At 41.0% G+C, this 24,898-nt stretch overlaps 1 protein-coding gene across 2 annotated transcripts in view; it reads left to right on the forward strand.

Annotated features, from left to right (window-relative positions):
• CFAP299 (cilia and flagella associated protein 299) overlaps positions 1 to 24,898 on the forward strand; it is a 232,766-nt gene that overhangs the window by 82,296 nt on the left and 125,572 nt on the right. For both annotated transcript variants that reach the window (XM_076337504.1, XM_076337505.1), the window contains exon 3: positions 905 to 995. In XM_076337504.1, the coding sequence (XP_076193619.1) occupies positions 905 to 995 (91 nt within the window). The remainder of the gene's footprint in view (positions 1 to 904; positions 996 to 24,898) is intronic.

The raw sequence follows: 24,898 nt of genomic DNA on the forward strand, positions 1-24,898 counted from the left end.
ATCTGTGCTGAACTCGGAGGCACTGGTTTGCCTTGAGTTGCCTGAGAGCATGCTTTCCAGTCAGCATTCGCTACTTTAGACATCAAAAGGAGAAGAGGTCCCGGTGAAGCCACTTTAGTGCAGGATTTAGGAAGTCTCCGCTTCCTTCTTGTGTGTGCAAAGTACACTGAAGTGAGTACAATGACCCCTGCAGATGGGGAAGGGCTTTAGATTATGCTGAGAGACTCGTAGAAACCATTTGAAAGAACGATGTTTTTGTTGAAGGGTTTGTCCAATATTCAGTGCTTTTGTCCATCTGATGTGTGTTTTCTATTTTTAATGACTGTTTGAATTCTAGGGCGCTATGTTCAAAGGCTAACAAGTAATTTTTAGTGTATGGTATCCTTTCTTGTGATTTTTTTTTTCTTTGCGCGAGTTTTTATGGAGCAAAATTGGTTTTTCTTTTCATGCTTTGTACTTAAGGATACTGAAACTGTATTGACCCTACCACACCAAGCAGTCTGAGTATGTAGTACTTCATTTGATTAGTTGCTGGCTGAAGAATGACGTATTAAATCTGTTCAAGTTTATATTGGTACACTGTGCAAATTTGGTATTCTTATGTAAACATGACTTTGGCCATAATTCTGGAGATATAAAATAAGCGCTTAGATTACTCCGGATATATAACTGAAAATGTGTGTTGGTAGAAGTCACCTTTTGATAAACTACTATTATATCTTACATCTGCAGTAGCGATGAATTTTGAAGAGTGGTTTAAGGGTTTGTTAAAAGCAGAACAGGCAGTAGACAAATTAGCTATGGTAGGGTGAGGACTGTCTCCTTATATTTACGGAACGCTTAACGGTGAACCCAAAGTCTGTGGCAATAATTAATAGTAATAATTGTACCATTTTTTCTCTAGGTCACTAGCAAGTGTAGGAAAAGAACTGAAAGATAACTTTTTGCGGGCCCTGGCAGAAAGAGAGGAAGCCAATCGTACTGGAAAAATTTCTGTGAGTACCTGTGAGATCACAATTTTCTTAACAGCTTAAAAATGAATCTGAACAGGAAAGTGAGATATTTCACAGGAAACCTTCAGGAGGAACATTTTAAAAAGATTATCTGGTTTAGGAGAGATTTCTTGAAACCTAGAAATTTGTTGATGTTAATTTTTTTTTTTTAAAATAAGCAAAGCATATGAAAACACTGCCCAGAAGTCTACAAAAGGTCAGTGATGAGCTGAAGGATACAAGAGGAAAAACATCTAGTGAAGTGTATTTTGATTTCGTAGGAAGTTGTAGATTCCTGCCTTGCAAAATTCATTCCCATGTGTGCTTTCAATAGAGGAAGGTGCAGCCTCATTGTTGGGGGAATCTCTTTAACATTGGTGCTATTGGAGTTTCCTTGCCAAGTTTTGGTGGCGTGCTTGATACGTTGACTCTAACGTAGGAAAGTGTTATGAATATGGCCACGTGCTTCCTGACTCAGGCAGCTCGTACGCGCTAGCAAAGTTCGCTGTGCTTGCCGGTGCTTTACTTGACCAGGATAATGCTGGCAGAGGCCACTTGGGAATCTCTCCTGCTTTATTTGTCACTCCCCCACATTCATGTATGCTCTGCGGACAGTGTTGCTGAAGTTTAAATTGCCACTTGTAAATATAGCTAGATCAATAGCCTCAATTTAAAAGGAGGACGGTCATATATACTTGGCTTTTAATAGCTTTAGTTTTGCACAAAGAAGAGTTTGTGCCCACATGCTGTACAAGGAGGGAAGTTTTGACTTTCACGACTTAGGTTCAATCTGCTTCCATTTAAACTTCATAACACAACTGAAAATGAGCCCAGAATGGTCATCCTGGTCTTACTGCTGTGTTTAGATAGAATACTGCTGTTTCTTGCCTTCTTTATGGGGTAGCAGGGGCCTGGATTTCTGTCTGTTAGATTGCTTCTCATGTTAAAAATAATAAAAGTGACTGCAAAGACAGCGCTGGGCATTCTGGAAGTCAAAAGTGATAGTGATCTTATTTCCTGGTTCTGCTTGCTTAGGAAGTTGATCGGGCATACAGTAATGATGTTTTTGCTTTCCTTCAACTCTCCTAATTGAAGTAAAAGCATAACTCCCCTCCTTCCCATAATTCTAGGCTTGATATTTATTCTTTTATGGCTAGCTAATTAATCTCTAGAATTTGCAGAGGAAATGCTACCTGAAGTGTGGTTCCACATCATATGTGAGCAAGCTTTCTCATGAAGCTTCAAACATCTCCTGGTTTCAGCTGGCTGACAAATATCCTGGGAACTGTGTTTCTTGGGATATTTAGGGATTTTTATGGGAGAAATAGGACATAAAAGGTTAAATGTATGGCAGAAATGAGATAGGGTGGAACAATGCCGTGATGGCTTAGCCTTGAAAATGGAAGCGCTCTGTGACTTACTCCACATATTTACTATAATATTAAAAAAAAAAAAAAAAAGAAGAAAAAAGCAATTGCTAATTGTAGCACCTTACTCTTGTAGTTCCCTTTCTGGCTGTATTTTTCAGAGCATCCTATAAAGGAAATGTAATTTCTTCATTTTACAGATGGGGGCACTACTGAGTTATGCAGAACTCTTTCAGCGCAGAAAAGCGCTGCCAGTTTATACTGACAGATATTTCTGGCTTTATGTAAAGGCAGCAGGGCTGAGCCCAGCACTTCGGGCTGGCTGAGACCTCTCTAAGGATTGATTCCAGTCCCTTCACTGTGCTGATGTGGAGTGCTGTGTGGATCTGGGGGTGGGAAATGAAATGTGCTGTTACCGAAGGAGGTCACCGGAAAGAGTTGAGGGCAGTAATAGGCTTCTCAGTCTTGTGGACACAGTGCAGTAGCATTGATTGAGCACCTGAAACTGGATCCAGTGCAGCCTGGGAACTCCTGGAAGCTCCTGCTAGAGAGTCGCCTCCTTGGGGTGAAACTCAACCCTGAGAAACCTGGACAGAAAAAGGTAGAATAGGTTCATATGCTTAATTATTTTTTTTTTTTAAAAATTCCTTGGGTTTTCTAAACCAAAATAGTTTTTGTTTTGTTTTGTTTTTTGTTTTTTTGTTTGTTTGTTTGTTTCCTTTTTCTGATGCTCTGAGGCATGTCTTTATAAGTTGGCGCTAGTTTGGTTCCCCTGTCTGCTCTTCTGCTGTGTATCCTTATACTCTTGTGGCAGAGGATATTGAAACAAGCAGGCGGGAGCCACCACAGCTGTGTTAAGCAGAGCCTGGATTCAGAAAGCACTAGTAAGCTTTTAGCGCTCTGCCTGGCGAGTTACATGTGGGGCTCTAAAAAATGAAGGTAGATAAATTATGAGCTAGCCTTTAAAATTAAAATAAAAAATAAATAGTAAGTGTCCCATCAAAATGAAGACAGCTGGTCTCGGTTCCCAAGTTCCCAGGCCTCCTGCAGTGATACAATTTCTAGGCCTACAAAACAGCCTCTGGTCATGTATCAAAAGCGTTTGGAATAGTGAGTATTATTACAAGCTATTCAGTGCACACCTAGATATAATGAAGTATATCAAGTGTGCAATTTCAGCTTCAACTGTGACTCTCCTGCAGTTTGCTGGTTTACAGGAGACCCCATAATGTTTTCTTAATACACTTCAGTGTGGGAATGCATTTCAAATAGTGATTCACAACATAAACCTGTTGGCTGCAATCATAAATGCACACAAAAGGCATTTTTGGTTTTTACTATTGCGTACCTAATGAACCAGCAGAGAGAAGGTATTCCCTTATGAAACCATGTTTGTTTTTTTTTTATCTTGACAGCACCGCCTGTATTACTACTAGGGCTATAGGCAATTCTGTACGTTTTTAGGGGTTGTACTTGGGCTCTAAGACCATGTACGCTGTTTGCTGAGAAGACCAGCCTGCCCAGAGAAAACACTACCTATTTGGAAAGCCAAAACTGCTGCCAAGCAATGCTTACAATGCAGGATCCTGTCTGTGCTCAGTAAGCGAGGCGCTTGGATGGTTTCGGTGCTTCTCTGTTCAGTATGTGGTACATAGAACCTGCTCCTCCTTTTGAGATGAAGGCAGTACAAGCCACGGGACTTGCTTCCAGGTCACACAAGTTGGACTAATAAAAATGAGAGACGTGGCAGGGAGTCATCATTTGACTTCCCATCCTCCTTTGAATGGCACCGCATGGCAATAGCAACTTGGGTCTCTCTGAGCCAATGAGCAATTCGATTAAATCCTTGGGATTCCTTACAAAAGACTGGTCAATGTAAGACTAACTTTTCTCAGTCCATCCAGTTAAGGCTGTATAAGGCTTTGTGGTCTACCTCAACAATCACCGCACGCATGTGACAGCATTGTCAGGATGAGATTATCTGCCGTGGTGGTCCTCAGCACAACAGGAGTTAATGCTACTTGATGGGGTTACCTGCTTTAGAGCTAAACTTCTGGGCTACTGCAGAAATGGGAGATGAAAAAGAAAAGGATCTAAAAAGCTTTTCAGAAGCTGAATGAGTGTGATGTCGACAAAGCTTTTTGTAATACTTACTTCACTCTAGCATTATCCACAGCAAGGCTCAGCCCTTTAAGGGTTAGCAGCACTTCTTCTGCATGTCACAGTGACAGTGATATTATATCTAGGAGATGTAGTGAACGGTGTCAGTGCTCTCACCTGATGTTGCTAGTGGGAGCTCTGCTGGTATGTCTGGACCCTTAGAAATCAACCTCTGCCAGAAGATGATTTTCTGTTTCTTTTCTGGATATACAGCCAGCCTATCCTATTTGTACAAAAACCACCACCAACAACAAAACCCCCCTGCAAAAAACCCAAACAAAAACCCACCACCCAACTACAAAAAATACAGAACCAGAACAAAACCAATCAAAAAAACAACCAAAAACCTAACCCAAGAAAACCAAAACAAAAGTAGCAGGGTAAAATGTCTCTTCCTTTTCTCACATAGAGTCGGAGGAGGAGGATTAAAAAACATCCAGTCTCGAAAACCGACCTTTACTGTGCCTGGAAAAAATATCTTTCTCAGCTGTGCTTGGTGAGTCGGTGTGGCTTGATTAGCTGAGGTTCCTATTTCCTCTCCACTTCATATCAGCTTTTGTAGGTCATCCGTATGTCAGGTTGATCTGGGAGGTTAATTCTCTAAAACGAGCCTGTCATGACAGAAGCGTTGCATATATTTGCTTATTAATCAGTTCCATTGAAAAACTTGATCCAGAAAAGTTCATGTGAGAAATAAGATGTTTGAGGTAGAAGATAGTTTTAAAAAATGGGCAGGGGCTGCAGGGTAAAGTAACAGTGGGCTACTGATGGATTTTGGCAGTACTGGTGAATTCTCTCTGTTCTCATAAATGAGAATTCACCTGAAATCCAATGCAAGTCTTAAGATCAGATGAACTCGGCAGGCAGACAGGTCTCGACTTCTTTATACAGGTGTATCTTTACCCTATCTCGCCCTCACCTATACCCTGGTATGCATTAAATATTACTTGTTTATTCAAGGTGATAAAGGCCTCCGTGGATATCGTATCTACAGAAGCCTTAGGAAATTATGCGGTACTCAGGAACTCCTTTTTGTGTCCCAGTTACTGTGTGAATACCTTGAGGCTGATCTTTTGGGACAGGCTTGGGGTGACGGGGCAGAGAGGAAGACTACAGCTACGCTGATGTAATCTGAAGACATAGGTACCCTGTAAGCTTGGATTTGGATCTCATGGCGATCGGAACAAGTTATAGTTACGTTCTTGTGGGCATCAGTGCCAGCATCAAAAGTGTTTAGGCACTTCAGATAATTAGGTGGAAGCTGTTGATGGAAATTAGGGACGTTAGTAAGCTAAGGATTCATCCTTCCTCCCCCTGTTCCACTGACTGGGGGGAGAAAAAGATTTCCACAAAAAAAAGAACAAAAAACCTGATGTTCCTGTTCTCAGTTGTGTGAGAGCTACTACCAGGAGATCAGATGAAATTCATGCCTAGTAGAATGGAACGTGTTTAGTTTATTCTGCACTGAGTATTGGCTGTGAAAGCAGTTAGATGGCTGGGCCTTTTTGGCTTTGAAACATGTTATATTGAGGCTGTATAAAAGCACTGATTACAGCTTGTTCCCTTAGAGCCATTGAAAGCAACCACTGTAGCTGACTCGGAAAAACTTGTGAATTAGGCACTGCCTAATAAACCTGTTTCCTGTGTTGAAAACTCAATGAAGCATAAGATTGCATTGTATACGACCAACGATACTGTGCTGACATGATCTTTTTTCCCTTTACTGTTTCCCAACATCTATGAAGGGTTCCCTCTCAAGAAAAAGAGGCTATTGTAGAAATGTTTATTTCCCTTTCAACTCATGCCATGTTTGTCTGTTTAATAAATCGCTAAGGAAATTGCATGAGTCATGCAGGTAATCATAACTTAATTTCAAACAAATCACTTCTGCCCTTGAAATACAAAATACGTATCAAATTCCGTGTCATTGGAAAGAGTGTAGTATGAAAGAAATGAAACTGTGTTTCTTGGACATAGATGTAATCTTTTTATTTCATCTCTTGAAGGCTTACTATGCATTTCTGCCCAATTAAAAGGGGGTAGGGATGTGTGGAAATCATGTTACTTGTTGACACTTCTTGTGCAGATGACAAGCGGAACCTTTTTTCCTTCTATTTTTATCTCCAGAAATCATAGGCATGATTGTCAGCTACTGTTTGTGTACTGTATGCTGATGCACATTTGGCAACAGGTGTAATGGAGTATAGAAGCACTTGGAATGCTTGGAAATGGGGCCATTGGATCCAGAGTCCTCTGAACCTCAAAACCAGCTAGAGAGCTGGCTGTACATTTATGGTGTAGTTTTATTCTTATTGCACTTGTAGGATCATGAAGTACTGGCAACAGAAAGGGGATAAGAAAGCTTAAGTAACGTAAGAATGTTACTTAAAATGTTATACAGCATGCTAAGGCAGCTCTGAAGTTCAGTATGATTTTTTTTGTGCGTGTGTTTTATCAAATCTGTTCTGGAGAAATATATCTTAAAAAGGAGCAGTTAATATAATTATTATCTGCCTCCCCCAAGATTCCTTCTCTTTAAGTCATAGGTGCAGTATCATGGAAAAATCATTCTAGTTTAATTGCAATATGTGGATTGTAGATTATTTTAAACGCTGAAAAATTGCATGATTAGATATAGTGCGTTTTCCATCAGAAGGCTGCAAAACTGATACTCCATGTAGAAAAGCATGTGGAAAAAGAAGAGAAATATAGAGCATCGTTTATTTCTTCATTCTTTTCTGTAATTTATTGAAAGTGAAGCAGAAGTTAGGAGACCTGAGTACATTTTATAGAATACATGAATTGTATCATTTTAGTGACATAACAGCTGTGAATAACTGCAGATTACATGTGCTGTGACGAATGGTCATGTTTCAGATCAGCTGACAGCAAGGCATGTGGCATATTATTTGAATGGTTTTAGTTGTCATCAGAAGACCTCAAGGTTCACTTAGAATTCTGATCAAAATGCATAATTTTATTAACTGCTATTAATTCAAGACCAATTAAGCTCCCTTTAAAGGCCTTGTAGTTGGTTTTATTTGTCTCAGCAGGAGTTTTTGGGTTCCTTATAGAGACAGCTTCAGAGGGACTGATGAGTGATCGTGTACACGTATGTGAGGCTGTGTCTACGTTATTAGCATTTCGGTTGGGATGAGGAGAGCGATTTTGAAACAATCCTCTCAGTGGGCCCCACTTAACCACACGTTGGTCTTGCATCGCAGAGCAATCTTGGAATGCACTTACTGGCTTTAATTGGAAAAAAAGAGACATTAAACAAGAAGTTGGGCTCCAGGGGCATCATCCTCTTACGGATAGCCAGTTCTTGGGATCAGACTAGTGCTACTGTGACGCAAAGATCCCAAAATGTGTATGTTGTGGGGACATGGGGTCTCTGGCTCTAAGTGTTTCATTCTTGAAGTCCTGCTCTTTGTGTTGCATGATTGTCCAGTGCAAACGTAGCCTGAGGTCTCTCCGGAATAGGACCTAGATGAGTGCCTAATTTTTGCTTTTTAGTAGATAAGCCAACCCAGTAATGAATACTGACCTTAGTGGAGAAATAGGTGGCTTTACAAATGCAATTATAGATATATAGAGCAAATGTACGTTGCAGTTCAGCTTACGTATTTGTGACAGTAGGATGTGTTAAACGGTAGCACATGCAATGGAAAACTTCCGTTGTGGCCTATCAGCTTGAAGAAATGAAATTTTCAATAGGAAGAGAACTCCTTGAAGTGGGTAATGCTTTGCTTGAATCATCAAAGAGCATCACTAAAACACAGACAAGCAGGCGATCACAGACTATAAATAAATTACACCAAACCTACTATTTTGTGTTCCTAAAGTAGCCATAGTTGGCCAATTTAGAAGACTGATTCTCAACGTCAGGGCACTTGCACGAGTATAATTTAACAACTCATATAGGAAATATTTCTAAAGACTTCCTTTTGCTTTCCAAGAATGTCAGAGTTGTGTGCCTAAGTTGTTGATGGGGAGGAATTTGTCACGTGTTCATTCACATTCTTCTCAAATTGTGAATTAAAAAAAAAAAGGCGGTATAAGAATGTAAATATAAGTGACTATATAAATGCTTTAGCTAGAAAATATGTGTTTTTAGAGACTCCACATATTCGGGTTAAATCACAGACTAAAATACACATGGGGGAAAACGAGAGCTAAATGTCTTTCTTACTAACAGAAGAACTCGGATTGTTTTTCAGTCTTGAAGCAGACTCTTGTGGGACTCGCACTTTTCTAAATGATGGAAAATGAGTATTGATTAATTTTGGGACGGGGTCTTCCCTTTAGCAAAGACATCAAGAACTGGAGGGTTCGGGTAGCGTTATAGGAGTTTGTTGTTAGATGTTCTCTAGGCATGTGGAAAATAAGCCCAAATCTGTCATGCATTGTGTTGGCTGTCTCCAGATGGGGAGTGGTTCTCCGTAATTGCCGCTTCCCATGGGAAAGGCAGTTGAGCCTCTGTCTTGCCCTTTCTAGGAAAAGCAGCAGAGCTTGGAGGTAGCACCTTCCTGAGGGATGCCTTTAGAGTCTCTCTCCTCCAACTGACCGGGTCTCTTGGACTTTTTCATTTTTATTCCCTGGAGTTTATTTTGTCTTCTGAAAGCTGAAGTGGCTCTTCAGTGATTCAAATGTGTGATTCGCGCTCCGTGGTGATATCAGGGTTTACTCATGCTTGGGGTAGGAGGGATTTTGGCGAGCGTGATGGCTGTGGAGTCAAAGTCCTGATTTGACACCAGGGCAACTCTAACCTCTTCCCGCAGTAAGGAATGGCAGTGTGGCTGCCGCAGGACGAACCACTGCAATTTTCTGTCTCATATACTTAAATGTTCTTCAAACGGCTAGTCTGTCTTGTTTTTAAAGCTAGCTTACTTGGTCGCTGACATTGACTTGCTTGCCAATTTTTTTCTCTAACCTGAACTTGCTTTCTGCAGTAGCCCTTTGCTTATCTGAAAAAAAAAAGCTACGTTTAAAGTCAGAAAATAATCAGTTTGAAAACTTTTAGTTCAGATAGTAAAATGGCAAGTTTACCTTAAGGCTGCATGTGTGTTTTCTGGGATATTTTTCTGTAGGATCCTTGTACAAAGCAGAGAATGTGTACTAGCTGGCTGCTCACCACATTTGTCGATGTAGTGTTTTGTCTGCTTGGAAATGGAGGTTGAAGTCATGCCCCTGCAGCAGTCGGTGGCTCTTTTGACACCATTGAGCTAAATGGAGCCAGAATCCCATCTCCTTGTACATGTATTACTAAGTTATAGTCTTCCTTGAGACAGCACTATTTTATGGGGGGGAAAAAACCTCTTCACTGTGAATAAGGACCTTACGTTCCATGTTGATCTCTGCATTTCTCTGCTGCTGTCAGCTGGGTTCCTCCTGTATTGAACTGGAAGCTGAGTTTGATCTTTAGTTTCTTTCACGTTCTCAGCGGTAGCTTTTTGCAGGTGTAAATGTAAGCCCAGTGGGTGTTACAGAAGTTAAAACCGGTGACACACAAGATACCAGTTGGAAGTTGGTACGTGTAACTCCGGAGGTGCTTCTCCATTGCTCCTGGGCATGCACAGAATGAACCTTTTGTGAATGCCTTTGTGAAACATGTTGTCAGTTTTCAGGAAATAAGTAATAATATGTGATCAACTGGAAAACCTATTTTCTTAAATACTGTGCACGTGTTTTAAGAGCCTTTCAGCGTTTGTTCTTAGGCATGGTATTTCAGGTTTTATGTGTTTTATAATGTTAGTTTAAAACAAATGAGCAGTGTGGTAAAAAGATATCTGGGTAAGCTCAGTGAAATATGATGGTACTGATAGAAAAATGGTGATATTTTCAAAAATAATTTTTTTTTTCTTTTTTGGTCACTGACTTATAAAAATCATTATACCCACATGTATGTATTAGCATTTTCAGCTCTTGAACCTTTACAATAGGAGTATTTCTCTTTTCCTAGCTATAGAAAACAAAACCCAACCATCTGGCTGCCTAATGTTACCAAACACAATGACTTTCACTTTATAAATTATTACCTCTAAAGGAAGCAATGGAGAAAGGTGGAAAGAGCTGATGCATGAAAGCTTTTAGTGGAAATGAATGATATAAACAGCTATTCTGTCAACAGATAATTTCATTTGCTCAAATTAACTAATGGTCTGATAAGTGAGACTCGGTGAGAACCAGCTGTAAGAAAAGGCATTCAAAGCGTTACTGAAAGAAGTGTAAGACGACAGCTGGAATGAGAACTAATGGGTTTTAAGGGGGTTCTGTATGTTACACACAATCTTCCTAAATATTTCCCTCCTTAGTGTTTGAGTGACATTCTTGGCCACCTTGCCTGTTCATGTGAACAACTTTAAAGCTGTACTTTATACATGCTTGTGGACTGTTGGACGTCACTGAGAACAGAGTTTGTTATGAGGGGAAATTGTTGCTTTTTGACAAAGCGATTCACTGTGATTGAGTGTTTACTGAGAGCGCCACCTGGTACCATGACATTGAATCAACAAGTCATCAGATGGTCATACAGATTCTTGCCAAGTACCCGGTGACCTCCTAATTCAAACCATTACAGAACTAGTCAATACAGCATATGCTTTCATTATGATATATACTTTTTGAATTGAAGAGTAATAAATGACCCTAGCACATGCATAAAGTACGCCTACAGGTCATTTCTTGTAGACCTAGAAAACAATTGAGGTCAACCACGTGCGTCAGTTGAAACCCTCCATGAATGACAGAGACAACATACATTGGTTTTATGTCACAGGAACTTGAAATGTGGTGACACTGCAATACGTGGGAGATGTTCCACTTCGTGTGGAAATCGCACTGATGCAGTTGAAATAGTATATGTTATAAATAACATGCTGCACTTATTCGAGAGCTCACTTGGAATATGAGAGCATTATGTTATACGTTAGCCAACCTTCCTACTTAGCCAACATCTCAGTACAGAGAGGATTCCTGGCAGAGGGTATTCCAGTGTGGCAGAGGTGCTTTTTTAGTAGATTTGCTAACTCTGAAGGTTTTGCAACCCCTGAATAACTTGTAAGGAGCGTTTTCTAGCTAGCTGGCTATCTTTGAAGAGCTTCGGACTGTCATTGTGCCTGTTTGGTTCCACCATTCTTTTCTCTGCAGGAGGCTCTTGCCCCTGGGGCTGCTCTGAGGGTTGACTCGTGAGATCAGGGAATGTGTATTAGGACAAAAACCAGTCATAGCAGGGCGTGGCATGAAATGCTTTCCCTTCAATAATTCGGGAGAGTACCAAGTGTATATCTCAAAACGAATGAAAAAGCAAGGGAGAGAGAGAGAGGTGAGCATTTGTTGGGTATTTTAAAGTTTATTTTGATCCATGTTTGTTCTGAAGCAAAATTTGTGTCACTTGTAGATAAATGGTGCTATATTGGCGTGCTAGCTGTAAGCATCTCGGAAGTGGTTAAGTTACAAATTTCATTCCAACTGTTTGAAACTTACTTAAACTTCAGTTCTTGCTAGACAGCAGAGCCTGTTTTGTTCACCACTATGTAAGTTTTGAACAGCTCCCCGGGGGGGGGGGGGGGGGAGGAAGCCGGGGGGGGAAGAGTATACTTTTCACATCTCCAATCTGGTGTCTTTATCCGGGTAACAATTTTCACTGTGAACAGCAAAATCATAGAACTACATAGTGTAATGAGCTGTCTGGGGGAGAACTATGAGAAACGTAATCATTTACAGATCAACTTGTAAAGGAAGCTAATCTAAATTTCAACAAACAACACTTGTAATATCTGTCTATTTGTTCTTAAAATAGTGTTGCAGAACCCAAACAGAAGCCCTTTTTACTAGGTATTGCACAGTTAGAAGAGATTATAATGACTTTTGACCAGCATGCTGTAAGTAAGGACAAGGGCTGCGTTTTTCCCTTTATGAGACAGAGAAAGTTATTTTGCATCATGTCATAAGCACTTTGCGGCAGTGCTGGGAATGAACTTCTCTTCAGATATGTTGATCACGGGATCACTGTGTTTCTGCAGTGCTCGAGTAATGGCTCTTGACAGCATATGAGAAACTCCACCCTACTTTGCTTTCACAGAGCCTGTAGACTATTTCTTAAATAGATGTAGCCCTCTCATGCTTAATTGCTTTATTATTGTCGATTTTTATGATGTTCAGTCAGCATTGTTGTTCTAATAACCTTTTTCAGTTTGGCTGTCCTGGATCATAAACTGCAATGTACAAAAACAAACGCTTGAGTCACATCTGCATTATTGAAATTCTTCTAGGCATGTGTTGGGGTACATACTCCTAACTACTATGTAAGTGTCCCACAAATGCCAAATAAAACAATACAAGAGAAAACAGATTGTTAATCTAAAACAAATACCAAAGGTAAAACAGTCATCCTCCATCCTCCTTGGCTTGAAAATAAGTCAAAGGAGAGAACCAGATACCAAATCTTTTTCATTAAGTTGGCTGTTTTTCTTGCCTACTATGTGTACGTTCCTTGATGTTTAAGTTACCTATTTTTCACATCACTGCAACTGGAAGGGTCACATTTTGCACTGCGAAAATGCTGTGAGAATTTACTTCTCTGGAAAATGTACGATAGTGTTCAATGAATATCAACTTGTGGGCTCAAACGTTTGAGCCTTGGATCCAGTCATTGCAGAAAGGGCTATACCAGAAACATTACTGTTGGTTTAGTCTTTTACATCTTTGCATTTTGTAAACAAAAATTGTCTTTTAGTACTTCTGGTAATACTTAACATTCTTAATATTAGGGATCAGCTCTTCTTTTGTATTCTGTAATCACCTATGCAAGGAGACAACTGGCTGTTAACTCATGTTCTGTAACATGACGGTGGGCTTTCTCCGGAAGGCTGAAAAAACCACCTAGAAGCTGACATGCACAAATGTCTCAGCAAAGGTTTTTGCTGTGATAATCTACAGCGGTGAGGTGCTATCTGCGATGTAAGTTTACAGCAGTAGATGATCAAATAAACAGCTCTAGTCAAAGTATATAAACTAAACTAATAGAGACAATTGTTCTGTTATTCAGGAATAGAAAAAAATAGTAGTGCATGTTCGATAGGTCACAGTGGTTTTGTTGTTTTAACAGTAAGTAGAGCTCGAAGGAGTACTTCTTACTTATATCCCATGTCCAGGGATTGTGAGCCTGATGCTGTGAACCTTTTATCTTTCCTCTAGAAAGCTGTCTTCCCTGTGCCTGCCCCCCCTCTCCCCCTTTTTTTTTCCTAATCAGTCCCTGGGTGCTCTGAATGATGGTCATGAGATGCTCCAGCTCTTGTGCTTTGTCTGATAGGGAAGGACGAACACATGGTCTGTATTGGGTAGCCTTTCTGCTTTCCCTCTTTTGCCCTCACACGTAACTAGAACCTGATACGCTGGTTCTTCCTCCCTCCAGATTCTCCCCTTGGTCCTTTTCTCCCCTCCTTTGGCTGACGCAGGCTGCCTTCAGTTCCAGAGTATAAACCTGCCCACCTGCCTTTGATTTCTGCCCTTCCCTTCAAATTGGCCATTGACTTTGCTGTGAGGTAATTGTATAACATCTATTGTGGCAGGGCGCTGGAAGGAGCTGACTGTCATTACTATACTATAAAATAGTTGATAACATTTAGAAGTCCATGTTCATGGACAGTTGAATTTTGGTGCTATAGAAGTTGGTTGTGAAACTGTCGCTGACCACAGTGAGATCTGGGTTACGCTTGTTAGCATCAGATGAATTCAAAAGAATTGTTTAATAGTAGTTACTGCTGCTGATGTGAAGGGGGCATGCTGTTGCTGCGGAGGCCTGTGGACATGCCCCTGGTAGTGTTTATAAATGCCCCAACGTGTCCTAGGAGCCATCCGGAGGCAGATGAAAATAATTTTGATCAGGTCCTTTCAGAGCATGTTGTAAATCAGTATGACTCCTTAGCCAAATGGAAAACCGCATGAACCCTATGACTCGGCTCCCCTGAGACCACAAATGTTATTTTGATTTTTTTCAATCCCCATTCATCAGTCTGAGGCTTTCATCTCCCTTTTAAGCAATGGCCTTTCAAGCAGGGGTGAAATTACACCTGTCAGTAATGTGTGTTCTTGTTACTCCATCATTTTGTCATTTTTACAAAAGGAATTAATTACATGGAGATATGTCCTGCCATACAAACCAGGCAACACTCTCACTTTCTTTTGAGCTAAGTTCGATATCACGTTGTTTGTTATCCATGGTAAAAATGAGAGATGTCGCCCATATTGGAAGACCAGGCAGGAGTGATGCACGCGTGCCTGTGTAATTAGGTGCACAGTAATATCTAATGCCTCTGCCAGTGCTTGAACATAAAGACTAAATTTTGCATCTGAATCTTTCCCATGCTGTCAGATGTGATTTTAGGCACAAACAAGGCTACACCATTCCTGTCGGTCCCGGACTGTTCTTTGCTTGTTTTCTGCATCTGTAAAACTCTTAAGTGTTTTCCTTTTGAAGAGTGTGGGATGGAGACACTTGGACATTTAGTCCTTTTTTTTTCTTTTTTTTTTTTTCCTCCTCTCCATATATTGGACCGATTGCCTAGGAGCACTCCTGCCAAGGATCTGGCTTTGTTCTTAACCCAGGTTGGGAATATTTACAGCTTTTTTCCTGGATGTCTTGGGAGACAGTAGTTGTTGCACTCTACTGAATTTTTAACGTGCATTTATTTAATAGAGAAGGTTAGATTTCTTCTGAAGTGTTTGCATCTTTGGCAGATTTCCATGTTTTACCTCTCTCTGGTTTAAAGCGTAAATAACATTTGAGTTGAAGATTCGTAGTTGGCCTATTAAGATATATATTTTTAGTAATGGTATTATTTTTGATCTGGGAAATACAAGCTAAGTGTATAGAATCATAGAGTAGTTTGGGTGGGAGAGGACTTTTAAAGGTCATCTAGTCCAACCCCCCTGCAATGAGCAGGGACATCTTCTACAGCATTTCTTACAATCTTTCTGAACTATTCTTTCTTCCTGTGCAAGACAAGAAGATACATAAATTCCAGTGCTTGAGATGGGAGTTGTTAATTCCCCCTTCAGATTTGGTTTGCAAGAATGATGAATTGTATATTTTTGCAGTGCTAAACATGCTTCTGGACTGGATGTGTATGTTGTCTGTGTGGTCATGTAGCAGAAATATATCGTCAGCAATACCTTGCTGTTGTGTTCTGCTGCTGTTCAGCCACGTGCTAGGTGGGTCTGTCTCCCACACCCAGGTCACGATGGCGAGGCCATAGAAAACACTAGGAGGAACAGTCACCTTTTCTTGACTGTAGTCTCTGTGTTACACGGTTTGTTCAGATTTGTTTAAACTTGAGCTGAAATATACGCAGGTTTTGCTTTGTGAAGAATATATAGGTAGCCATAAAGTGAATCCTAGCTTTCCAAGAGGAGTCAGCAGGTGTTACACTGACTTCTTAGGTAGCGCACTCAAGTTGAGATCGATTCCTGAGGACTTGAGAATGCATGGAAGATGGGGCCGCAGTTTGTGTATAAGAGGACATAAGACAAAACCCAGAAAAACTTAAGCTTCAAAAGCATTAGAAAAATGAATTTAAAAAGTGTAATAGATAACACATTACATCACAGACTGCAAATTGAACTGAGCAAGCGACCTCAGGTGTTGCAAGAAGTAGTCCACCACAACAAAGGCTAATTGACATGAGAAAATTGGACTCTGTATTATTTCACTCAACTGCAATACCTGCTGAGAATTTGCCCCTTAGCATAGTTGGTCTTTTTCTTAGGTATACTCCGATAGCCTTGTGGTGCCAGTAAGCTCGCACAAACAGGTGCACCCGGGCAGCTCCTGTTTTGTTAACACAGAGAACAAAGTTAATGCTTTACCAGGTGCAGTTCACACCTGTACTGGGAGTCAGGAAGATGGTCAAGGTTCAGAACGGAGCGGTGGAAGGGTGGCAGCCCGAGAGCCAGGCCCCGGCCAGAAGTTCTGCAGGGCCTGCTTTGGGCCAGCTCCTTGCCTCCCCTCTCTGTCACCTGCCAGCCTGTGGGAGCACAGGCGTCTGGAGACTTCAGAGAGTCTCGTTTAGCCCCACTGTAAGACTGAAATCAACTTGGCAGTGCAGGGACTGATCAAGTCAAGCCTGTGTTGCTTGGAAGATGCAAAATGTCTCAGTTAGCACCGATGCATCCAAAGTACTTGCCCTGTTCTGAAATGTTTGCTTTCATAAACTGAGCCGCCAAGATAGACAGGAGAACACAGGAAACCTGATCTAAATTTACAGGTGTCTATAGACTTACCTGTCAGATATCCAAGTGTATCACTGTTTAACAGAGTTACGTTATATTGCTTTTAAGTTGGTTTACAAACCAGGCATGCATGAGGAGAGTTTAACTAAATCTGCAGACCTGGTAAATATATTTTCTAATCCCGGTTTTGGGAAGTTCCTGGAAACATGTACTTACAGGGTGTTTTCTGAAAGAATACGTAGCATCCATACTTAGAATGGAAGTAAATGTCAGCTGCTGTGTGGCTGTTGCATGTGGCAAGCAAAGCAGGTGGGAGATTAAGCACTGGCACTCCTAAATTAAAAAGGAAACAGATATCCAGTAGCTCTGAAGTAAATGAAAAGCCTGAGTTCATAATCACGGCTTCAGTTGTTTTGTAGGAATGTATTTGTTGCATTCTCCATAAATTAGTACTCCTGATATTCTACATTATCATACTTGTAACAATGTCTTTTAATAAACACTTTTGTATGCGGTTGACCAAGAGAGAGCGACATGAATAGAGCGTTTTCAAGACTCTTTTTAGTTTACTAGCAAAATAAAGCAGAAAACAAGGAAAAGGTACCTTGTGAAAATACTAATTTCCCCCAGAAATCTCAAGAGAAGCTGCAGTGCAAACCTAGCAAAGAACACATGGACAGACACATTGCTTTTAACTCGAGGTCTGTGCTGGTGTCAGTTGGGTCTGCAGTCATGCACACCTGCAGGACTGGCTGACAGGTTTTTTGGTGTGTGTATAATCATAATTTTGTGGGTTCATTTCCCCTGTTCTTTTTTTCTTTTTTTTTTTTAGTTGAGTGCTCATAGTAGCTGACTTGCAAGGACTGCAGAGGACTCTTGCTTCCCTGTGTGTGAAGTCTGTGTTGGGAGAATATGTAGTCCATGTGACATAATAACTATACACTGATTTTTATAGGTAAGAGGGTGACAGAATGGAGAAAACAGTTAATGGAGTATGTACATGAATATACGTTAGTCTGTGATGCGGTGTTGATATCCCACACACTGAAGTAGGTATTCAGTGAGGCAGGGATCTAAAGAGAAAAAACTTGAAAGGCTGGGAAAGAAGTGTTAAGTAAAGAATAGAAATTGCCAAGCCGTAGGTGCTGGGGGACGCGTAGAAGCTCACTGTAATATTTACATGGAGAAACTCACTGTGCAGGTCTGGGAATTGGGCAGTGCTGTCATCCAAAGTAAACCATCGTTTATCAGGCTTTTCTGCCAGAGCAAGGCATAGTCTTGATGCCTTTTCTTTTGGGGTCCAGCAAAAGATCATACTGAAAGATAGAAAGATTCTCCTGCTGCTTAAACAGGAGGATCTCCTTCTCCTCTCCGCTCGCCCCTTGATATCCCCCTCCCCTTTTTATGTTATATCTGGGTAGGGCTCAGGCCTTAGTCTCCTCGTGAGTGGATATAAAGCTGTGTTAAAAATTATTTCCAGTGAAGAGACTGTCATGTCCTCAGAAAACACCTGAGGGACACTTTCTTCCATGTGTCTCATCTCACCCTCTCTTCATTTGCCTGCTGAGTGTGGAAGTTGTTTGGCACAAGGAGTGCCTCTTGCTCTGCTTGTACACGCACAAAACAGTTTTTCACGGAAGACTGGGGATGCTCCACAAATCTAAGTACTTTGTATTTAGCTACATTTTCCTATTGTCAGCACAATTCCTTAGAAAACAGCAGTGGCGGAGAAACAGCGAGCCAAGTTTTAAATTCACTAATGGCCTTGGCAACTTTCAGCAGCCTTGCGTCTTGCCATATTATTTTAATGGTTCTCATTTCCTCCTGTGTTACGCTTCTCCATGATGGCTCTGACTTGCCTCAACACTCGCCGGGCTTGTGGTTTCCAGGCTAGCGCCTGCTTTGTTTTTTGCTTTTCACTTTGTTCATTTATGTCTCAGCCACGCCTGTAGCATTTCAGTATGCTTCAAGAGGCTGCTTCTCTTTCTGAAAGCTCATCTATTTTCCTTCAAAGAATTTTTAAAGTCTTAGTAGTACTATGCATAACACATGTTCTCAAATAGTGTGTTAAAACACTTGCCTTTTATTGATGTTAGGATTTTAACCCATAGCTTCTGCTTAATTTTGTGCAGAAAAATGCTGCTGAATCTGTCTGTAATTAGGTTAATGGAGGGGATTTTGAATTTGGTAGAACTTGTGTAAGTAGCTCGTAAATGTCTCGGCTGAATTGCAGTGAAGTGAATTATTGTTCAGACTAATTACAAAAAAAGGTGAAAAAGGAAACAGATCAAAATGGTTTTTGTCGCACTTCTCTCTGCTGCAGCTGAAAGGGGAACCATCGTGCTGTTGGTAACAGAGCAAGTGAAATTCTGGTCGCTGAAGAGATTTCTTTGGATATGCAGCTTTTTGTGTTGGATTTAACCCCAAGATGCTTTCTCAGTGTTGGTGCTGGTAGAAAGAACGAGCTGAATAAAAGGTTGGCTGAGCTGAACTTTTTCTGAAGATTTCTATTGTTTAGAAATCTTCTCTCTCTCTCTCATTTTTTCCTGCCTGCTTTTTCTCCAATCTTCTTTGTCTTTTTTTGTAAATATTTAAGTCTTTTTTTAATTGCTGAAGCCAAGAGCATCCCTCATGTCTGCTGTTGCTTTGCCAGTGAGCTTGTGCTGAGTCAGCACACCCTAAGGTGTCTCCAATCCAAGCAGGCTCACTGAGGGTGCTGTTTCTGGCAGGCCTGCTCAGAGCTCCTGATGGAGCATCGGATGCAGATGCAACAATTACAGAGCTAAAAAACAAGGACTAGTTCTCTTGACTCATTTAGTAGGAAGTTAAACACTGCATCAGCAGGCTCGGGAAGTGTGACTTGGAGGAATAAGGACTTACTAGTCCTGACCTACCTTATGTCAGCTTGCTTTTGGCTGCGTTTTTGTCATTTAAGAGTTGTCTTAAAATGCACTGTTTGCACAGAAATGGGTTCCATAAGTAGAGGAAAATGAGCACAAGTGCCTCCTGTGAATTTATATAACCATTAGATCCGCTAATTTCACGTTGTCTGCCAAAAGTAAGCTCAAGACAATGCTCAGGCTTTCTGTTGCCTGGTCGATGGGACTCCGCTCCTGTTTAAAAATCATTGATCGAGTATTAGATAGCTGTTGTCAGCAAGAGCAAATAAAGTGATGACTCTGAAGTACCTAAGAATTATGTGTAGTAGAGGGAGATTTTTCAAGAGCTGTCCAAACGTCTCCTGCACAATGAGCAGAATACATTGGCAGATAGGGGCAAATGCAGTTCAAGCAGAGCATGCAAAATTTCAGATCGCTGCAGGGCAAACCACATTTCTTAAAGTCTTTCCAGCGAAGAGAAGCACCGTATCCAGCTGCTTGACATCAGCCACAAGTTCTTACCCTGTGTTTTTATTTTCTGTTGGATTTCTCATCTCAAATGCAAGAAGCGGATCCATGGGATGCATTTACAGTATTTGATTTGCTAGATTAGCTAATGTGTCAGAATGAAACAGGCAAAGTTTACATTAAGAAAATGTTCTACAAACCTTTCTTGTTTTCTCATGAGAGTTGGCCTTAAAGAACACTGGTCACTTTGAGTGGTAGTTTGCAAACTTAGTGTTACTTACTAATAATAACAAAAATCATTGGAAGGTCTGCTTAGTTTTTATGACTGCATGTCATGTTTAGGCAAAGTAAAATGAACTTCTTGTTGCTTTTTGACCAGTAGCTATTGCATAAGTTTCTTCTATTAGCAGAAGAAGATAAAATATAAGATAAGATTTAAACTTTTATAAAATAAACCTTATAACTCAAAGAGTTAGGGGTAGGTTTACAGAGACCACTAGTGTATGTAAAGGAAATTTTCCGGATTAATCAGAATGATGGGCTGTCTTCCTTTGCACAGAACACAGCAGCAAAAACTTCCCCTTCCTTTGATTTAACTCCGAGGGATGTTGTGGTTCCCCCCCCCCCCCTTACATTTGTCCCTCAGAACCTATCCATTAATTGCAGAGCAGTGAAGCTTGCTTTTTATGGAAAACATCTATGAACAAAGGATGAAACCTTAGTACACCAAAAGAATACTGGAAATTCTATAAATAGTAACACTTATCAAAGCATGCTGAATGTCTCTGGTTTCAGTTGAGCAAAGCTTTTGCTGTTTAACCTTAAGCACAAATTCAGCAGAGAACCTAGAAGCATGCTTAATTATAAGCACACACAGATCTTTGTATGCAGCCGGCTCTGTATGTGTACTTTAAAGATAGGCATGTGTATGAGCACCATGCTGATTTGTAGATAGGCGGTGCATATTATGAAGGTTATCTTGTCGCATTCTCTGGCTGCCGGTGGTCTGTTGTATCTCCAAGAAAATTCACGCTGTCCCTTTGAACAAAGAAGACCCAGAAAGTGGTATGATGATAACTCGCTGCCTTCTAGTTCCTGACAGCTGAAACGTTGTAAATGAGAAAGGGAATGGAGTATAAAGTGTTCTGCTACATTTACTGATAGTTACTTAAATGGAAAGGGAATGGATTTGTCCTAGTTGGACAAAGTCAAGTCCAGGGTGGGTTCCTGCCCATTTGGTGGCATTGGCATTGGGAATTACAGTAGGCGTGGTTCTTACTGAGGATTATGTAGTATGGGTAACTTCCGTAATGTATTAGCTGCTGTTCTTGCGTAAGTTCAGTTGATCCAACTTCATTTCATGTAATTTCTCCTTTTTCTTCTATAGTCTTAAGTATAGTCTTGAAAGAAATTGAAACATTTTATCTTTGTGTCATTAGTTGTTTCTTATCCTCCCTTTAAAAGATGAGGTGTGTCTCCCTTTTTTTGTTTTTTACGGAGATGTCATTGATACTTATTTTGACTAATTTGCTACTCCTGAAGATTGATGCTGAGGACATAACAAATGAACAATATCACAGGCTTTTGAGTTTAATATATGGGAAGATATAATCAGGCATATTGATTCTTTCCTTCCTGCATTTCCTTTCGCTGTAATTAAGAGCGAGTTTCTGCTTGTGGAACAATTCTGTGTGTTCCTTAGAACAATCACTTATTCAAAACCTGAATGCTAAGTAAACTAAAGAGGGAATTAATTGTAACAGGGAACAAAGATTTTTCTTTTGGGTGATGTTAATACTTTCCTTAGTAAATAGGAAATCGTGGGTGGAAATAATCCATCAGTTACAGAAGTGTAGGCCTAGGTTTTGGCCTATCTCGCAAACTTGCCCGGAGGAGCAAAGGGGGAATATAACTTGTGTGGGCCATTCAGATTAAATGTAGCATGTGGAGTAAGAGTGTAGGATGTCGCTTCATGCTGCATCTCCTGCCTCTTCAAGAGGGCCAGAAGAAGACTGGCTCTTGGCTGGGCTTCCTGAGCCAGCGTGTCAGCATGTGCTGCACGGCCCCATGCATGTGGAACAGCAGTTGCAGGAGAAAGGACGTACTAGGTTGGGCAGCGCTGTGGATAAAGAGGACATAAGTTTCTGCAGGATAGTTGGATGTTAGCAGAAGTCAGTTGAGAGAAATCAGATTGGTCTGTAGTTGAGGGAGAAGGCAGGTAGATGTAGCGGAACAAGGTTATGTTTGTGTGAGAAATGCAGCAGAAAGGTAAAATGTCTGTTTGAAGATTTGCAGGTCGTTTCTTTTCTGGCAAGGGAGTTTGTCTTCTCTTCCAGGTTGCTTCTGTGATGAAGCCGCTCTTCTGAGTTACAAGTGAGGGTTTTGATATTGGTACAGTTGTGGTGCCACAGGTTCTGTACAGCATTGGGAGATGTCAAAATAGATCAATTGTAAGAGTGAAAAAAACCATGGTCTTACATAAATAATGATGAATGAAAGCGGTCTCATGCTCTGCAAGATAGAAATACCACATTAGACATGAGAATAAAAATGGACTCTTACCTGCTTTTTATTTCATCTAATCAAACTGAAAATGTTAAAAGTCATTGTCAGCAGTTGGTAATACATACAGTGTAATGTACAGTAACAAGCAGAATTGACAGACAAGCATTTTCGTTCCTCGGCCTTGGAAAGCAACGGTTGTCAATGCCTCTCCGTTTCCTTGACACACCACACAATGGCTGTGTTTGTCTCGGGTTTGTAGACGCAGAACGTTCAGCGTTGAGCAGACATTGCTCAGCAGAGGTAATAACCTGGTCAGTCATGCAGCTGAAAGATCAAGTTTGATGTCAAAATTTAGAAGAATTCCCAGCACTATTGTGTTTCAGCCTCATGTGAAGACTTCCACTGCCCAACCGTTTGCCCTTGACATGAGCACCAGAGGCAGGAGGGGAAGTTGATATGCGCTTTCTTAAATCTTGCAAGGTAGCTTTGAAAACAGAGTGAGTACGGATTCGTCTTTCGGGTGACCTAAAGCTAAATGTCACGTAATTAAGGATCTGATCCTTCACCTCCCCACAGTTCTCCTTTTCAAAGGTTCATCCTAAATCTGAGCTCTGTTGTGAACTTGTGGTTTATCTTCAGTTCTCATTGCTACAAGCTGCAATGATGTCATTGTAAAATAGGTTTAATAGAGCATCTTGGGCACTGCTGTTTTTTTTTTTTTGGGGGGGAATATGTTTTTCACCTTATCTCTTTCCAAAATGTGCATTTTTATTCTTAAAGGTATGAAGGAAAGACTCGCTTTGGGTCTGACCTGTATTATTTTGGGAGATGGGAGTTTTGTAACTGACTTCTGTGGGAGAAGTCCCTCTGCAAAGGAAGCTTTACAGTGCTAGATGTAAATGCAATGCATGTAGTATCTTTGTCACCCTGAGAGTTTGCATTGCCCTGGAGCCTTGTCTGCATCAAGAGCCAGCTTTTCCGAGCTGTGCCACCCAGTAGACGTGACTGTGCCAGGCAGGCAGAGGCTGGAGGGCAGGGACTTCCCACGCTGCAACATGCTGGGAGCCTGCAGTGGCACCTGCCTGGCGGTTCCTCACATACCTCAGAGGACCTCGGGAACGTTCCTGGCTTTGCTGCTGGCTGGAACGGAGCGTGAAGGCTTTTCTTGGTCCAGTGCTGGGATAGAGGATTTCGTTACAATGTCTCGGGTGAAACACAGGGATGTAGCAGCTTTTACATCTCGATTCAGGTGCCTTTAAAGTCAATTGGAATATTTTTCTTGATTTTAATGTATTCTTAGAATATATTTGAGCCATGGTGTTGAAATCAAGCTCTTGGGGTTCTGGTTTTGAGGTGAAGGTGGGATTAGCTAAGTCACAGTAGAGGTACCCTGGGCCTTAGAATACATCAAGTGTATTGGGAGGAGGAATGCGAGCATCTTTGCATCTGGGAATTACCCTACTATCAGTGAAGCTCTTGTGCAGAAATAGCCAGATTCTGAGCAGGCAACTTTTTCAGAAGGACTTTTATGAGTAACATTACTCGAAAAGATACATCAGAGCAGGGAATAGATTTGAGGTTTAAAGGAAGATACTGTTTTATGGGTAGTGACAAGAAATTTTTCCAACCCCAAAGACCTGCTCAGAGAAGCTTTTTGAACTAGAAAGTAAAGAAATGGTCAAAAAAAGGAGGAGGAAAAAAGAAAAGAAAAAACAAAACAAAAAGGAAAAAACTAGCATAGGCAACAGCAGGAAAGATAGGGTTTGGGAAGATGTCCACGTATTTCACTGTTCCTGAAGGGTATGGAAACCACCAGGATTTTTGGAGCCTCAATTGATTAGGTTGCACTTGAAAGTTGGTAGCATTGCACACTCGCTGGACCCTATGCATATGAAAAACAGAGAGGGAGGCAGAGAAGCCTTTCAGCAGAGTTGTGCACAAAGGGGTAGGCCTGAGCAGGGATCGAGAGATTGATACGCAAGAGAGGCACGGAAGGGGAAGGGCACTGAAAAGTGATTATTGTCGTCTTAGGTACTCCGAGTTCCTCTGTCACAGTCTTGTCTTATATCTTTTGGCAAGCGGAGTTGCAATCACATGCTTTTGAAAAATCACATCATCAGTCTGCCTGTTTCCCTGTTGATAAGATAGAGATAGGGTATTTCCCATTGCAAAGGGAAATGTACTGAAAACTGTTAAGTCTTCACATGCCAAGTGTAATGGGTACAACGCAGCAGAAACAGATGAAAAGTATGTGCACCGGGGTAGAAATAAAATTACTGTATCCAGATCTTTCAGG

Source organism: Aptenodytes patagonicus, chromosome 4 (genome assembly GCF_965638725.1).
Source record: "Aptenodytes patagonicus chromosome 4, bAptPat1.pri.cur, whole genome shotgun sequence".
Classification (NCBI taxonomy): domain Eukaryota; kingdom Metazoa; phylum Chordata; class Aves; order Sphenisciformes; family Spheniscidae; genus Aptenodytes; species Aptenodytes patagonicus.